The sequence below is a fragment of the Bos indicus genome, chromosome 5, assembly GCF_029378745.1.
Source record: "Bos indicus isolate NIAB-ARS_2022 breed Sahiwal x Tharparkar chromosome 5, NIAB-ARS_B.indTharparkar_mat_pri_1.0, whole genome shotgun sequence".
NCBI lineage: Eukaryota > Metazoa > Chordata > Mammalia > Artiodactyla > Bovidae > Bos > Bos indicus.
The window spans coordinates 108,308,833-108,325,475 of NC_091764.1; the positions used below are offsets into that span (position 1 = coordinate 108,308,833).

The window sequence follows — 16,643 nt, forward strand, 5'->3', positions numbered from 1 at the left end:
AGAGAGATCAGAAAAGGGCATGGGTCCAAAGCATGCCCCAAACTGAGCCTCTTTTAAGGCTCAAGAAGAACCCTTTTGGGCTCAGTGCTCTGCCCTCTGAGCCCACCGGGGTGGCAACCTTATCCTCTTGGTCCTGAGTGGTGACTCCATCCCCTCAGCCCTGGGCAGCAGTTTTATTCCTGAGGCACTGGTTGGTAGCAGGCTCCACTTAAACCAAGGAGACAGCCTTGCCCCCCAGACTTGTATTCTGTGGGCTGGTGGCTGGAGTAGCAGCTGTGTTGATCTCTGAATCGCGTTTGTTGTCATTTTTCCGTTTTCTTGACGGGTAATGTAACTGGCAGCCAGATAGCTCTAGTGTCCTGTCCTAAGAGTCTCAGGAGTCTGACAGCATTCCTCCATCGTCTTGTCTCTATGCCCTTAGTCCAAACTGGCAGTGTTTCTGCCGGTATAATCTTAGTTCTATTTCTGGCTACTTATGAGATGACTGATGAAATCCATCAATTGGACCCATGATCTCTTTATCAAATGGTTGTCCAGCTACACCCTTGACATGTTTCCCAGGACATTTTCTTTTCGTGTAATATGGATAGTAACTGGGTTCTGCATGTAATTCCAACATGTGAGGAGTGGGGTGGTTCCCCACACCAACAAGGAGCAAGTCTCTGGGTACCAGCTGGGTGTCCTACACCTCAACTCAATTTTGACATATCTACACAGAGACAGCATCAGGCTGTGCAGATCACAGACTACTGTACACCTCTCTCCCCCATCTCAGGATGCCAGGTGCAAGCCAGGTTGTTACCTGTGCTTCTGACCCACTGGTCACAAACTACAGGTTCCAACAATCTCTCCCAACTCAGGATGCCAAGTGCAAGTCCAGGCTGTGACCTGTACTTCTGACTGACTGGGTTATTAACCAGAGATTCTCACGACTGCGTTCTTGGGTTTGATTAATTTGCCAGAGTGGCTCACAGAACTCAAGAGAAAAATTTTTACACACTGGATGACTGGTTTATTATTATAAAAAGAACAGCCAGATGGAAGAGATGCACAGGGCAAGACATGGGGAGAGGGCACAGAGATAACAAGCCCCCTCCTGCTTGCCACTCTCCCCACTTCTCCAGGCAGTCACCAACAGGCAGCTCTCTGAACCCTGTCCTTGTGGACTGTTGTGAAGGCTTCATTACTTAGATATGATTGATCAAATCATTGGTAATTGGCAACTGATTCAGCCTCTAGTTTCTCGCCCCTCCGTGGAGGTAAGGGGGTGGGGCTGAAGTTCCAACCCTGTATTCCCTGGTTGAGTCCTTTGCTAATGACCTCCATCCTTCAGTCAGTTCAGTCGCTCAGTCGTGTCTGACTCTTTGTGACTCCATGACTCGCAGCACACCAGGCCTCCCCGTCCATCACCAACTCCCGGAGTTCACTCAGACTCACATCCATCGATTCTGTGATGCTATCCAGCCATCTCATCCTCTGTCGTCCCCTTTTCCTCCTGCCCCCAATCCCTCCCAGCATTAGAGTCTTTTCCAATGAGTCAACTCTTCGCACGAGGTGGCCAAAGTACTGGAGTTTCAGCTTTAGCACCATTCCTTCCAAAGAACACCCAGGGCTGATCTCCTTGCTGTGCAAGGGACTCTCAAGAGTCTTCTCCAACACCACAGTTCATATGCATCAATTCTTCAGTGCTCAGCTTTCTTTATAATCCAACTCTCACATCCATACGTGACTACTGGAAAAACCACAGCCTTGACTAGACGGACCTTTGTTGGCAAAGTGATGTCTCTGCTTTTCAATATGCTGTCTAGGCTGGTCATAGCTTTGCTTCCAAGGGGTAAGCATCTTTTAATTTCATGGCTGCAGTCACCATCTGCAGTCATTTTTGAGCCCCCAAAAATAAAGTCTGACACTGTTTCCCCATCTATTTGCCATGAAGTGATGGGACCAGATGCCATGATCTTCATTTTCTGAATGTTGAGCTTTAAGCCAACTTTTTCACTCTCCTCTTTCACTTTCATCAAGAGGCTTTTTAGTTCCTCTTCACTTTCTGCCATAAGCGTGGTGTTATCTGCACATCTGAGGTTATTGATATGTCTCCCGGCAATCTTGATTCCAGCTTGTGCTTCTTCCAACCCAGCGTTTCTCATGATGTACTCTGCCTAGAAGTTAAATAAGCAGGGTGACAGTATACAACCTTGACTTACTCCTTTTCCTATCTGGAACCAGTCTGTTGTAGGGCTTTCTAAAAGTCACCTCACTAACATAAACACTTAAATAACAGGATACCTATTTCACCTTATGGCTCTGAAAGTGATTTCAGGAACTGAGGAACAAGGACTGAACCCTACAAGAGAAGTTCCTGTTGCTCTTGTCCCTCAGGAAATTCCAAGGGTTTTGGGAGCTGGGTCAAGAACCTTGGATGAAGACCAAATATACATATGAGAGATATATTTTAGTTGTCTGAGACCAAATGTGTATTTCTTTTTTTTAAACTGTAGTTGATGTACATTGTCATGTTAGTTTCAGGTGTACAACATAGTGATTTGACATTTAAACATATTACAAAATGATCACCAATATATTTTTCTTGCAAGTTACTGTATTGCAGATAAGCTAAGAATTCTCCAAATCTTCAACTTCTGGTTCATTTTTGTTTAACAACTCCTTTAATTTCTCTCTCACCTCCTGTATACTCTAAGGAGTAAGAAGAAATTTGGCTGTACCACAAACACTGCTTAGAAATCTCTGCAGCTAAATATCAAAGTTTATTACTTTTAATTTCTACCTTCCACAGAATACTAGGAAACAGTTTGACCTTCTCTGCCACTTTATAAATAGGGTCACCTTTCCCCCGGTTTCCAATAGCATGCTCCTCATGCCTGAGATCTCATCATAGTCACCTCTTAACTTGCATTAATTCTACCAAGAGTGTCTCTTCCAGGTAATCTAGGCTTTTCCCAAAACACACCTCAAAAACCCTTCTGCTTTTACTCACTGTGCTGTGTTGTGCTAAGTTGCTTCTGTCATGTCCAACTCTTTGGGATTCTCAAGGCAAGAATACCGGAATGGGTTGCCATGGCCTCCTCCAGGGGATCTTTCCTACCCAGGGATCAAGCCTGAGTCTTTGGTGTCTCCTGTGATGGCAGGAGGGTTCTTTATCACTAGTGCCACCTGGGAAGCCTCTATTCATTACCCACTAGCAAAGCCCCTTCCACATTTTTAAGGCATTTGTTACAGTGGCACCCCACTTCTCAGTACCAAAATCTGTTATTAGTCTGGTACGGCTGACATAACATCACAGACTGGGCAACTTATATAACAGTAATGTATTTTACACGTTTCTGGAGGCTGGATATCCAAGATCAAGGCATTGGCAGGTTTGGCTGGATTGCAAATGGCCATCTGCCTTTCCCCAACCTATGGCAAGCACTCTTATGCTTTCTGTCTCTGTGACTTTTACTATTCCCGGTACCTCATATAAGTGAAACTGTACCACGTACAGTCCTTTTGTGATTGGGTTATTTCATTTGGCATAATGTCTCCAAAGTTCACCATATTGTAGCATGTGTCAGAATACCCTTCCTTTTTAAAGCTGAACATACAAAAGTTTTGTATATTCCATTTTGATGGAGTCCAGTTTTAAAATTTTGTCACAGTTTTGGTTTCATAGCTAAGAAACTATTACCTAATCCAAGGTCATAAAGATTTACACCTGCTTTTATCTAAAATTACTGTAGTTTCAGCATTTATATTTAGGCCTGTGATCCATTGTCAATCAGTTTCTGTGTATGTGAGGTAGGGGTCTGATTTCATTTTTTTTGCATGTGGTTATGCAATTGTCCCAGCACCCTTTGTTGAGAACACTCTTAGTTCCCCAGTGAATCAAATGCCCACAAATGTGTGGGTTATTTTTGAATTCTCAATTCTTTTCCACATTATATACTTCTATTATTATTCCAGTACCACATATTACCTTGATTATTAGAGCTTTGTAGTCAGCTTTGAAATCAGGAAGAATGAATGTTTCAGCTTTTTTCTTCATGATTCTTCTGGCTATTCTGAGTCCCTTGCACTGCCATGTGAATTTTAGGATCTGCCTGTCAATTTCTGGGGGAAAAAAAAGCAACTGGGATTTTTGATAGGATTGCATAGACTCTGTAGAATAAATAAAGGAGTACTGCTTATTGTAACAATATTAAGTCTTCTACTTCTTGGTCACAATTTAGCTTAATTATAAACTCTATACTTGGTGTCTTCCCAGCCTCTCAATAAGCCTAATAACTCCTCGCTCCTCCACTGGCCACTTTTCCTACTTGTTACAGTACATTTTAGCAGCTGTTTCTGACTCTGCCAACTACAGATGTCATCTCTGGAGTGCTTCTACCTTTACTCTACCTTTCCCCTCTCTGTTTCACATCTTCAACTACCAGTCATATTTTTACCTTTACATTGTCAACATCAGTATAACTTATAAACTATGCTTTAACTACAGCAAGATTAGAAACCAGCACTAAGCTTTCTATCGACTAATTATTCAGTTCAATTCTTTTCCAGATTTCTCTCCCAGAATGCCTATCCTTCCACCCCAATCTAGCCTAGCTATTAATTAATTAATTTTTGGCTGTGCTGGGTCTTCATTGCAGCACAAGGGGGCTTCCCTTGTTGCAGAGCACCAGCTCTAGAAGGCGCAGGCTTGGTAGTCATAGCACAAGGGCTCAGCTGCCCTGTGGCTTGCCGGATCATAGTTCTGACTAGATATCGAACTCATGTTCTCTGTGTTGGAAGGCAGAGTCTCAACCACTGGACCACCAGGGAAGCCCTAATCTAGCTCTTGGGACATCCCTTTACTTCTGAATTAGATCCACTGATTACTGGTCAGTAGTGTTGTCAGACACCTCATTTCTACCTCATGGTTAAGTTAACTTTGAAAAAAAAGCCTATGTGGGTGCTTGACGTTTTCAATCTCTGCATATCTGAAAATGTTCTCATTCTGATCTTTTAATGATAGTTCAGCTAGGAATAGTTGTTGGTTTTTTTTTTAATTCCTAGAATTTCAAGCTCAAGAAATATTTCCCTCAGACACTTGAAGGTCTTTGTTATCTTCTCATATCTACTGTTGCTGGTAAGAATTCTAATCACAGTCTTACTCTTTTATGGGTCACTTTTTTCCTGGGAAATTCAGGACCTTCTTGTATCTTCAGCATTTTAACATTTTACAAGGTTGGTTTCTGTTTTTGCTCTCCACCAATGGACAATTTTTAGCTCTGGGAAACTTTCTTCCATTATTTCTGGGTTAATTTCCCATCTTTTATTTACTGTTTTCTCTTTCTCTTGTAATATTGGTACTGTTGGATTGACTTTTTCTTATATTTTCTCTTGCAATTTCCATCTCTTTGCATATTTCTTCTATTTTCCTTAAAACTTAATGGACTTTACCTTTCAACAAAAGTGAATTTACAATTTTGGCAATTTCTTATTTTTAATTTAAGATTTACTTTTTGTTCCTGGATTGTTAACTTATATGAGTATATTATCCTTGTTTCATAGCTGTAATAAGTTGGGCGCATACTATATTTTTTTTAAGTTCTCCGAAGTGTCTTTTTCCTCTGTGGTCACATTTTCTCCTCTGTCAGCCCCAAGCTGGAGACTTCCCTTAAATATCTAACAGCCCTTGGTTATCTGTTCATATTTAAGATGAAATAGTTGGACGCTGATGACGAATCTTTAGAACTTGGGAGGGTCTTGCCAACTTCACTCTAGGGTGAGTGGGTAGGAAGCTGGCTATTGTGCCAGAATAAAGAATGCTTTACTCTTAGTCATTAAATGCTCCCCAGAGATTATAAGAACTTGATTTTTAGCCTGGGATAAATGCCTAGCTATTGTATCTGAGGTATGGGGTGGGGAGGGCTGGGGTACTGCTGTTCTACATAGAAACCTTTAGTTTCCTTGTTTTCGTCCCTGCTTCTCACTCTTGGTCTGTTGTGCTGATGTCTCCAAATTTCAATTTCTTTAAATCACTTCTGGCTGCTAGGCCTCCTTCCTCAACCGCAGTACTCATTCCCTACACCTATTCCAAACTATGGTTTCTTCCATTTTGTTCAATCAGACCACACTCACTTTCTCGGTGTAAAATTAAAAAAAAAAAAAAAATTTGGTGGCTCCCTTCCCATTTTCTGTTCTGTACTGATTTGTATCATTTTTCATTTCTTTATGAGCATTTTAACAGGGTTTTAGGAAGAGAAGGCAATTAAAGAATGTACTCAGCCAGCTTGAATTAAAAAAAAAAAAACAAAAACCCTGGGACTTTCCTGGTGGTCTGGTGGTTAAGGCTCCAAGTTTCCAGTGCAGGGGGAATGGGTTCCATCCCTGGTCAGGGAACTAAGATTCAGAATGCTGTGTGAGGTGGCCAAAAAAAAAAAAAAAAGACCCTACTTAAATGTAGATTAAAAGAAAAAAAAGATATGTAGGGCAGAGTAGGGAATAAGAAACAAGAATAGTGGAATGACAAAAAAGAGAAACCAAAAAATTTTCTAAGCCTGTGATGTGGACAGTATTCCTGTGTAGGCAGAACAATGCTTAACTTAGCATCTTCCACTCTTCAAACCCACACATTTCAGGGTTTGAAGATAAACCTGAGACATCTCGTCCACACCCCACTTTACATTTAAGAAAAGCAGGACCCAGAAGTACTGTGATCTTCCCAAGGTCACACAAGTAGAGGGTGGGCGAGGGGAAACCAGGTAGATAGCATGAAGTCCACTTTGCTTTCCTTTCACCGTCTCACATCGCTGGGGAGTTTACAGGACGAGCGGATCGACAGTCAGGTGAGGAGGACCGTGAGTCACAGGGGGTAGGCTTTTCCTGAGTGAAGAGTCTGGGAAAATCAAATACTTTACGACGCTTCGTTTGGCAGGACCGCGCCGTCCCCAGGCAGCGGTCCTGATCGTACAGAAGGGGGCGACGGTGTAGCAGGACCGGGGCCGGGGGAACCCGAGGGCGGCGACGCTGGGCGGAGGGGGACGCGGTGACGAACGAGGACCCTGAGGAGGGGCGCGAAGGTGGCGGTGGGACCACGAGGGAACTCACGCTGCTGTGACTCAACTGCTCTCAGGGTGTTTAGTTACTGATAAAACACTCGCTGGTAGGGGCTGCCAACAACCCACATCATCACTCTTGCGGCGGCGACAGCTTACCTACAGCCTCACAGTAACGGTGCGTGCCTCAGACTAGGAAACCTGCCAGCGCTTCGGCACCACAAACTGGGGCGCACGACGCGGGGCCGCCTGCCACCCACGAGGACAGGGAAGGCCGCCGACGTGAACCGCGGACAGGCCGCAGGCGGGGTCTCCGGGCAGTGCGGATAGTCCGAGGGCCTTGGGGCGGGAAACTCACCTGCCCTCGGAGACCTGGGCCCCGGCTCCGCGGCCCCGGTCCGCCGAAGCGGTAGTGGTTTGCCCACTGTCGGCGCCGCGCCGCCTCCTACGGCAAGCGGGAGGAGACAGACGCCTAGCGCCCCGCGCGGGGAGTGTGTGCGCGTGTACACCCGCACCCGCCAGCCCCCTGCCCACCGGCCTCTTGCAAGGCGCCCGAGGCCCGCGCGCGGCCGAGTCGCCCTCCCAGGAGGCTGCGTGATGGCGAGCGGGCGCGGCCGGGCGGGGGCGGGGCTCACGCTGACGTCGGCCCGGGGCGGGGCTGAGGACTCGCGCAGGGGGCGGGGCGCGGTGACGTCGGGCGCCCAGGCCGAGCTGTGGCGGCGGCGGTAGTGGCGGCGGCGGCACCCGGGCGGGCAGCGGCATCGGCAGCCCAGAGGAGGGTGAGACGGCCGCGGTAGCGGCAGCTCGGGATCGGGCGGCGCCTGGAGCTTCCCGCCCGTCGCTGGCGCCAGGGCCCTCGGCTCTCCTGCGCCCGCTCCTCCCCACGGCCCTGGCTGGGTCCGGGCAGCGCGCCCCCGGGGAGGGCGGAGCCGTAGGTGAGGCGCGGGGACCCCTCCCCCTCCGCGCCCTGCCGGGGGGATGGGACGTCCGGCAGGGCGGCCCCACCCAGCCCACCGGCGGGTGTCCCTAGACCGGCTCGGGGGCGGCGACGGCGGGGACCCGTGGGGGCTGCGGGCGGCCGGCTTCAGAGGCATGATGTTGCGGGCGAGGTGGGGACTTGCACGCCTCGGGGAGCCCCAGGAGGCTGGGGTGCGGTCGGGTGGGTCTGAGGTTTGGGTACCGATATGCAGCGTTGAAAGAGACGAGGATTCTGGTCTCTTCTGTGAAGTAGTAAGATGGGAGATGGAGGGTTGGCTTCCAGAAAGGAGATGAGCTGTGGATGTTGCCTTTGAAGCAGTTGGAGAAGCTATTGCACTAGGTCTCACGTTTCTACTTAGGGCTTGGGGTCTTTTTTTTTTTTCCCCTTTAGGCGGGGTGGGGGTCGAGGAGGGAAGCGACTCCTTCAGCTTTTGGCTCAGGGTGGGGAAATTGTGGAGCGTGGACGGGTTTGGAGTTTTACACCCTTGAAGAGGAGCCGAGATCTTGTGTTAGACAACTTCATTTTGGAGCAACATTAGGTAATAGGTCCCTTTACACTTAATTCTTAAAAGGCGTTATCTTCCAGTCTTTTATTTATTTTGGTGCCTATACGATCTGTATACCTCATCTTCAAGTTTTATCCTGGCCCCTTAAGAGAAGGCCGGAGGATCAGGTGGTTCCTTTGGAAGTCACGTTTCTGAGTAGTTGCGGGTGGTTGTGGTTGACTGCTTTGGATGGATGAGATGAACAATTTGCACATTCCTGTTGGCGCTAATTAAATGAAACATACTTACGTGTTTTAAAGCACGACTGTCTTTTGCAGCTCAGTTTTTAGTAGATCTTGACAGTTGTTTTGTGTTTGATAATTATTGGAGATTTCTGAAGTTTCTCAATTGCATACACTTAAAATGAAGTGGAATAAAAGTTTTTGGTAGGTCCCTACATTTTTGAGAAACATTCTTTAAGTCAGGTGCTCTTAAAATGTTTTTGGGAGCATGTGTCTGTAACTGCATAGGGAGATGTTACTAAGAGTAAAGGTTCTTCACAGTGGTGTTTCACAACTTAGCACATTAAATCAGAATCTCCTTTTCTGGATTGCTGCTCCCCATCAGATTACAGAACTCCCTGGCCTTACCTGTCAGTTAATATCATTTAAGCTATTTCTTGCTCGGAAAACAGGCCCTGAGATGGACATGTATTATGTAATAGATGGAAGTAGGCATGACTCTCAATAATTCATTTATGGAGGAAGAGAAACCGTCATGAAATGGAATTTAAGCAGTGACTTTCCCAAGGCTTATTCAATTTATTTGGGAACATAGCCAGAGAAGTGCTTTCCTGTAACCCAAGAGAGAAATATCAGGGTGAGTGTCAGTGGTTGCCTTTTTTAACGTGTCTACTTAATGAGCAGACTATTATCCTCCAGCAAATACTTCTGCTTGAAGAAACTTATAGGAAACAGATGATATAATAGCTATTAAGTGAAAATAGGTGTGGTCCAATTTGTAATTATAAACAAAAGATTTAATTAACTATTCAGACAAGTCAAATTATAAGTTGATATAATAATGGTTTTGATACTGGAGTAGTCACTTGGAAAGATTAAAATTCACATATCTGGTTTTGGCTTTTATATTATACTTTGACTTAATTGAGTATATATGGGGACAGATGTGAACTGAGATACCAGGTGAAACTGTGTGTGTATTTTGCTAAAATCACATTTCCATGGCTGACAGTGGGATGTGGTTCTCCTTATTGGAATGCAGTCATATAATTTGGGGAAAGTGTAGGGTGATCTATTTCTCTTTAGGATTTCTTATGCCTGAGAAAACCGGTATGTTTTATTTTTAAGAAGTGTCATTTACTAGTCATTACTATGATATCTTTGTTGAGTCTACTGGGGTATTCCCCCCCTCCTCCCTTTTTTTTAAATTACTAAAGTCAGATAAGTATGTCAGTCTGTTAGGTCAACTTTAATACTAAAATGAAAAGCGAAGATTCTTAAAGCAACAACTGTTCTTTTTCTATGCTACATTTATGCTTTTAGAAACACTATAAGAGCTATTAAATGTGTTTTGCACGTACTATGACAAAAACGTTGATGGAGAAAGATGAGGGAGTGAAGTATTTTGGCTAATCAAATAACAAGCAGTGTATTGATTATGGATTTTCACACATACAATGTAATAAAGTAAATTAAGCATAAAGGTTATGTGTAATACAGTTTATTTCTATGACTTGCTTTTTCAAAATGTGAGCCTTTGGGGTTCTGGCTCATTCATTTATTCATTCAACAGTTATTTTTTGAGTATGGTTCTGGGTAAATTTTTTAGCCATTGGGAATATAGTAGTGAACAACACTGACTAAAATTCTCACCTTCATAGAACTTACCTTCTGGATACCTTCTGGGGAAATGAAGAGGAACTCAGCAAAGGAGATTAATAAGAGGCCATTGAGGTAGAAGGAAAACCAGGAGAGTATGATGTACTGGAAATGAAGGAAAGGAAGGTTTCAAGGAGGAGGGAATGATCAACTGTGCCATTGTTTAAAGATGTGTCAGACTGTTGGGCAGGAAAGAATTCTGCCTGATGTCTAATAACAGAGAGATGACTAAATGCTTTTTAGTGTGAGATGGAGGCAAATGGAAGAATCAGTTTTTTACTTCCTTGGATTGATTTAAAATAAATATATGTATAAATATATATATTTAAATTATATATAAATCATATTTTATGATTTACATGTGATAAATCATATATAAATATATATCTTTAAATCATATACAATATATATTTAAATATATATATATTTCATACTTTATTCTTTTCAGAACAAAATATGCAGCCTGGGAGTTTATACTTATACTAAGGAGAGGGCTTCCCTGTGGCTCAGCTGGTAAAGAATCTGCCTGCAATGGGGGAGACCTGAGTTCTATACCTGGGTAGGGAAGATCCCCTGGAGAAGGGCAAGGCTACTCACTCCAGTATTCTGGCCTGGAGAGTTTCATGGACTGTATAGTTCATGGGGTCACAGAGAGTCAGACACGAGTGAGCAACCTTCACTTTGAGGAGAGGTATGATGTTATTGTTATTGATTATATATACACTTATTTTTTTAAACACATGTATCAAATCAGAAGTTATGAAAATACACAGGGAAAAAAATAAGTCTCTTCTCCATTCAGTTGTTCCTGAAGGCAGACACTGTTTTCAGTTTCTTGTTTTTCCTAACCAGTGAAATTTTGTGCAATAATATGGCATTAAGCTATTTTTAAATTGCATAAAAATAACAAGTATTTTATCCTCTAGGTATTTTTTTCACAGGTTTAATATTTGTAATTATATTAATTACAAATAACTATAAATTAATATTTATAGTTGAAGTCTTAACTACCCACAGACCTTTTTTTTAAAGTAATGGCTTTATTGAGGGATAATCCACATACCATACAATTCACCCATTAAAGTGTATAGTTAAGTTTTTTTGAGGAGTACATTCATCACCATGATCAATTTTAGAACATTTTCGTCCTCTCCAAAAGAAGTCCCAAACCCGTTAGCTGTCATTCCCTGACGTTTGGTTTTTAAGTATTGTTTTGCATAGTATGTGGGGAAAATGTTTGTGAATTACTTCATTTCCAGTTAAATGGCAGTGAAGCCATTTAGTGTTTACTTTTAATATTCTCTTTTTAAAAGCAATTTTTTTAGTATCTATTTACTTGGTTGCAGGTCTTTTAGTTGTGGCAGATGGTATCTGGTTCCCTGAACAGGGATCGAACCTCAGCAAGGAGTTTCGTTATAGTGCGAAAAGAGGAAAAGTTAACAGGCTTTTGTGGTCTGCTATGTTAAGTGCTTCGATAAGTGACATACAGGGTTCTACATCAGCTTATAGGATGGATCCCTAATAGGATTGCAGGAAGATCTAAGATGAGGTCTCTTAAGGATAAGCGTGATTTGGCTAGATGAAAAGGATGCACGCCGAGGAAACAACGTGTGCAGGACTCAAAGGCAAGAATGCCATAAGGCAGGTGAGGGATATGAAGATGGTTTGACCTGGCTGCAGTGTTGAGTGGTGTGGGTGTCACTTCTCCTTTCTGTGAAAAGGTGTGCTGTCTTAAAAAAGCAAAATAATTACAGTATTAATTTGCTTAAACTGTGGATTGCTGTCACTTCTTAGCTATAGAACTTTGGGTGAGTTACTTTATTGTCTAAAACTCAGTTAATTTTCTCATCTGTAGTCCTATCCAATGTGATTGTTGTGAAGAATAAATGAGATAGTGCTCATAAAACTTGAAATATAGTGAGTACTCTAAATCCAGCTGCCCTGATGATGACATTGGGGGGGTGGTTTTGATGATGTTGTGACAATGATCCTGAAAAATGGAATTCCTTAGGGTATTTTGGAGCCTCACAGAGTGCTTGGGAGACTGGAAAATGACCTGTCATTTAAATTTTTTTTTTTTCTGGGAAGAAGGAAGTGACTGCCCAAAGCTTGAGACCAGCACTGTTCCGTGGAACTTTGTGTGATGGTAGGGATGTTCTCTGATTCACCATTAAATGTATTTAGCCACTAGTCACACGTGCCTTTCTTTTTTAAAGATTATTTGGTGTGGACCATTTTTAAAGTCTTCATTGAATTTGTTACAACATTGCTTCTGTTTTTTATGTTTTGGTTTTTTGGCCCCAAGGCACGTAGGATCTTAGTTTCCCCAACAGGAATAGAACCCGTATCCTCTGTATTGCAGGGCGAAGTCTTAACCACTGAACCAGCAGGAAAGTCCCCTCATGGGCCTTTTGAACCCTTGAAATGTGGTTAGTGTGACTGACAGGCTGTATTGTTAATTATATTACAAGTAATTTAAATAGCTACTGTGACTATTGGCCACTATACTGGGCAGCACAGTTAGACACTTAAAGATTGAGGAATCTCATATTGAATTGTGGCAGTATTATAGAGTCGATAATTTTTAAAAGTTAAAAAAGTAGTTTTAGAAGCCTCACCAGGGGGTGGATTACAGCATGGGTTTACTAGGTCACATCAGAAAATAACGCTGTAGTTTCCTAGAATTGACATGGCTCCTAGACAGATAAAGGAAATGTAGTAGTTGTAATGTGTCTAGACTTCAGCTAGATCTTTTCGTGTTGTCTTTGTGGGAAATATGAAAAATTATGTTGTAGATTTCGTGAGAATAGGGACTATGTCACATGTTCTCTACTGAGCAAATAATAGATACTTACTAAATATTTGATGACTGAATGGATAATGGTACAATTAAGTGAAGTCACAACTGGCTGTCAATGGCCCTCCCCAGAGAATAGAGAGTTGCTCACTCAAGATGATGGATTAGGGGAGCTGGTGTTAGATGGACACCTCATCCGCGTGTGTAGTGTTGGAATGACCCAGGAGCAGTGGCACAGGAAGTAGTGGCCATGAGAACCCGTGGCCCGCCTACCCTCACTGAGCGTGGAGGATGTCCAGGTCATCACTAGCTGCTGGTGAAGAGGCAGGGGTGGAAGAGACTGTGTTGCTGAGTAGCATGGAAGTCAAACTCACAGGATTTTTATACGAGGGTTCAGAAATAGTGGTCTGGAGGTGGCAGTGGAAGAAAGGAGGGTACCAGCCTCGTTTCCCAGGAGGGGGCGTGGCATGTAAGCGTCTTCACAGTCTCCACTTGAGGGGACTGCGTGGGAAGAGCATCCTGGAAGAGCCAGTTCTCCGCGAAGGCAGAGGTACTGAGCACCTTGAGAGGAGTTCTTTGGTAATAGAGTGAAGTTCCTTGCGAGTGTATTTCCCCACCCGAGTGGCTTCTTTTTTTTTTTTAATCATCACTTAAACTTTAAGAGAAGACTCTCTCATCTTAACAGATTTTTCAGCTCATACTTTCTCTGTCTCTTGCTTTAAGTTGACTTTTGCTCTTTGCTTTACAGCCAGACTTTGTTGAGAGAGTTGTTTGCATTTGCTTTATGTTTCCATTTCTTGACCTGCAGTTTTTCTTCTCTATTTCTGTCTGGCTTCTGTCTCCAGAGTTTCACTGAAACTGTGTTGCTTGGATTACCAATGTCTTTCTTTAAATGCCCTGGCTGTTTTTCTATCCATTTATTTAATCTCTTAGCAGCCATATTAATAGTCCTTTGGTATGCAATAAATTACCCTCAAACTTAACTTAAAACAACAATTTACTGTTTTATAATTTCTTTGGGTCAGGCATCTGGGTTTCGTGCGTCTGATTCAGGGTCACTCAGGAGGCTGCAATCAGATGTTGGCTAGGATTGGTGATCTCAGCACTCCACTTGAGGGAGGGTCTGCTCCCACCTCAGTTGTGTGACTGTTGGCTGGCCTGAGGTCCTTGCTGGCTGTTTGATGGAGAAGTCCGTCTCTGCCATTTGGGTCTCTGCATAACCTCACTCTAGCAACATGGTACCAGTCTCTCCTTGATTGAGGGGTCTGTGGAGGAGGAGGGAGTCCTTTTTGTAACCTAACCTGGGAAGTGACATTGTATCACTTCTTCGGTATCCTGTTCACTGGAATGGAGTCCTAGGTCCAGCACAGGCAAGCGAAGATTACACAATAGCAAGAAACTCAAAGGTAGATGTCATTAGAGCCATTTTCAGGATTGCCTACTACAGCCGCCTTTGACACAGTTCACTTCTCCTCCTCTGGTAGAACTCGCACTTTTTTCAGGGTCTTTAGATCACACTTCTGTTTTCCTTTCTGGTTCTCTGGGCTCTCTTTCCAGTCATCTTTGTTGAACCTTTTTCTGACAGTCATTAAATGTTTGAATTTCTCTGGGTGATCTCATCACCTATTCATTTCTCATCTGTGTGCTGAGTATTTGTGTTGCTATCTTCAGCTTTACCTCTCTCGTGTCAAAGAGCTGTTGTTGTCCAGTGCTGCCACTCGAACGCCCCTTATACTCAGCAGATCCCAAACTAAACGTGTGTGATTCCTGCTCTTCTCTGCGGTTCCTTCATTTGTTAAATGACACTACCAGAAATATGTGTAGTGTTAGTTACCTTGCGGCATGTGGGATCTTAGTTCCCCAACCAGGGATTGAGCCCACATCCCCTGCATCAGAAGGTGGATTCTTAACCACTGGACCGCCAGTAAGTAAGTGTTAGTCACTCAGTCATGTCCTAATCTTCACGACCCCTGGACTGCAGCCCATCAGGCTCCTCCGTTCCATGGAATTCCCAGGCAAGAATACTGGAGTGGGTTGCCATGCCCTCCTCCAGGGGATCTTCCTGACCCAGGGATCCAGTCCACATCTCCTGCATTGCAGGTAGATTCTTTACTGTCTGAGCCACCAGGGAAGCCTCTACTGGATTGCCAGGGAAGCCCCTAATGGTGTCTTTTGAGGAACAAGAGTCTTAATTTTAGTGTGATCCAGTTAGTGTTTATGTGGTTAGGGCTTTTTAAAAAAAAATTTTTTTTTAATGTGGATCATTTTTAAATTCTTGAATTTGTTACAGTATCATTTCTGTTTTATGTTTTGGTTTTCTGGCCACAAGGCATGTGGGGTCGTAGCTCCCCAACCAGAGATTGAACCTGCACCCTCTGCCCTGGAAGCAAAGTCTTAACCACTGGACCGCCAGGGGAACCCGTGGTTAGTGCTTTTCCTGTGTAAAAAATCTTTCCCTACCCCATGGTCCTGAAGTTACTCTTTTGTTATTTTCTTGGAAGCGTTGTTATACCTTTCCCATATAGCTCTGTGATCTGCCTATAATTGATTTTTGCATATGCTTTAAGGTTTATTTTTGTTTTTCCAATATGGTTCCTGATATTCTCAGCATCATTTATCGACAGTTCCTTCCTTTTTCAACTGCATTGTACTAATTCGAGGTTCTGTTCCCTTCCACTCGTTTCTCTGTCTTGGTCCAGTGCCAGACTTGGTTACTCTAGTTTTATAGTACGTCTTCATGCCTGTTAAAGTGTTCCCGCCTTGTTTTTTCCCAAGAATGTCTTGACAGTCATTGTCAGTGACGATCATGGTCAGTGATCAGTAATGGTATCAACATAGGGACGATGTAGACATCAATGGAAATGAGTAGAGAGTCCAAGTACAGACACCTATTTGTAGTTAATTTTCAACAAAGGTGGGAGGGTAATTCAGTGGAGGAAAGGATAGTCTTTTTTTTGGTTGTCTATCTTTTTTTAAACATTGGAGTATAGTTGCTTTACAGTGTTGTGTTTTCTGGTGTACAGCCAAGTGAGTCACCTCTACGATGGGCTATGTCAGTCGTCTTAGGGTCTAGAGTTTGACCTTGGGGCAGTGGCAGGACTTTGGGACTTTTGAGTAAAGGAAATAACAAACTTTATTTACATTTTACAAAGAGTGGGTAGGAGGAGGCTAAGTGAAGAGGCCGATTAAGAGGCTGGGCCTTAATCTTGTTAAAGTCTGAAACAGAAAGTGGTGACAGTGAGGATAGAGAAGCATCTGGAATTGAAAGCTTTAAAGAACACAGGACCGGCTGAGTGTGTGGGTGTATGTACGTGTATGTACATGTACTTTTGTGGGAGAAAGGGCAGTCGGTGGGGAGGGAGGAGACAGGTGACGCCCAGACTTTTGGACGGAGCAGGTAGGTTAGCAGCAGTGCTGTCTTAACGCAGTAGTCACTACACATGGGTAT

The 16,643-nt window shown here is 43.5% G+C and overlaps 2 protein-coding genes across 11 annotated transcripts in view; one reads left to right on the top strand and one right to left on the bottom strand.

Moving 5' to 3' along the window:
* LOC139182972 (sterile alpha motif domain-containing protein 1-like) overlaps nt 1-7,872 on the bottom strand; it is a 50,187-nt gene extending 42,315 nt beyond the window's left edge. For both annotated transcript variants that reach the window (XM_070788696.1, XM_070788697.1), the window contains exon 1: nt 7,393-7,872. In XM_070788696.1, coding sequence (XP_070644797.1) covers nt 7,393-7,796 — 404 coding nt within the window. In that variant the 5' untranslated portion in view covers nt 7,797-7,872. The remainder of the gene's footprint in view (nt 1-7,392) is intronic.
* The window catches only part of ERC1 (ELKS/RAB6-interacting/CAST family member 1), a 267,450-nt gene continuing 258,532 nt past the window's right edge, over nt 7,726-16,643 (top strand). For 3 of the 9 annotated variants that reach the window (XM_019961735.2, XM_070788686.1, XM_070788688.1), the window contains exon 1: nt 7,826-7,969. The gene's annotated coding sequence lies outside the window, so the exon portion shown is untranslated. The other 6 variants (XM_019961731.2, XM_019961734.2, XM_019961732.2 and 3 more) reach the window with 5 other exon arrangements.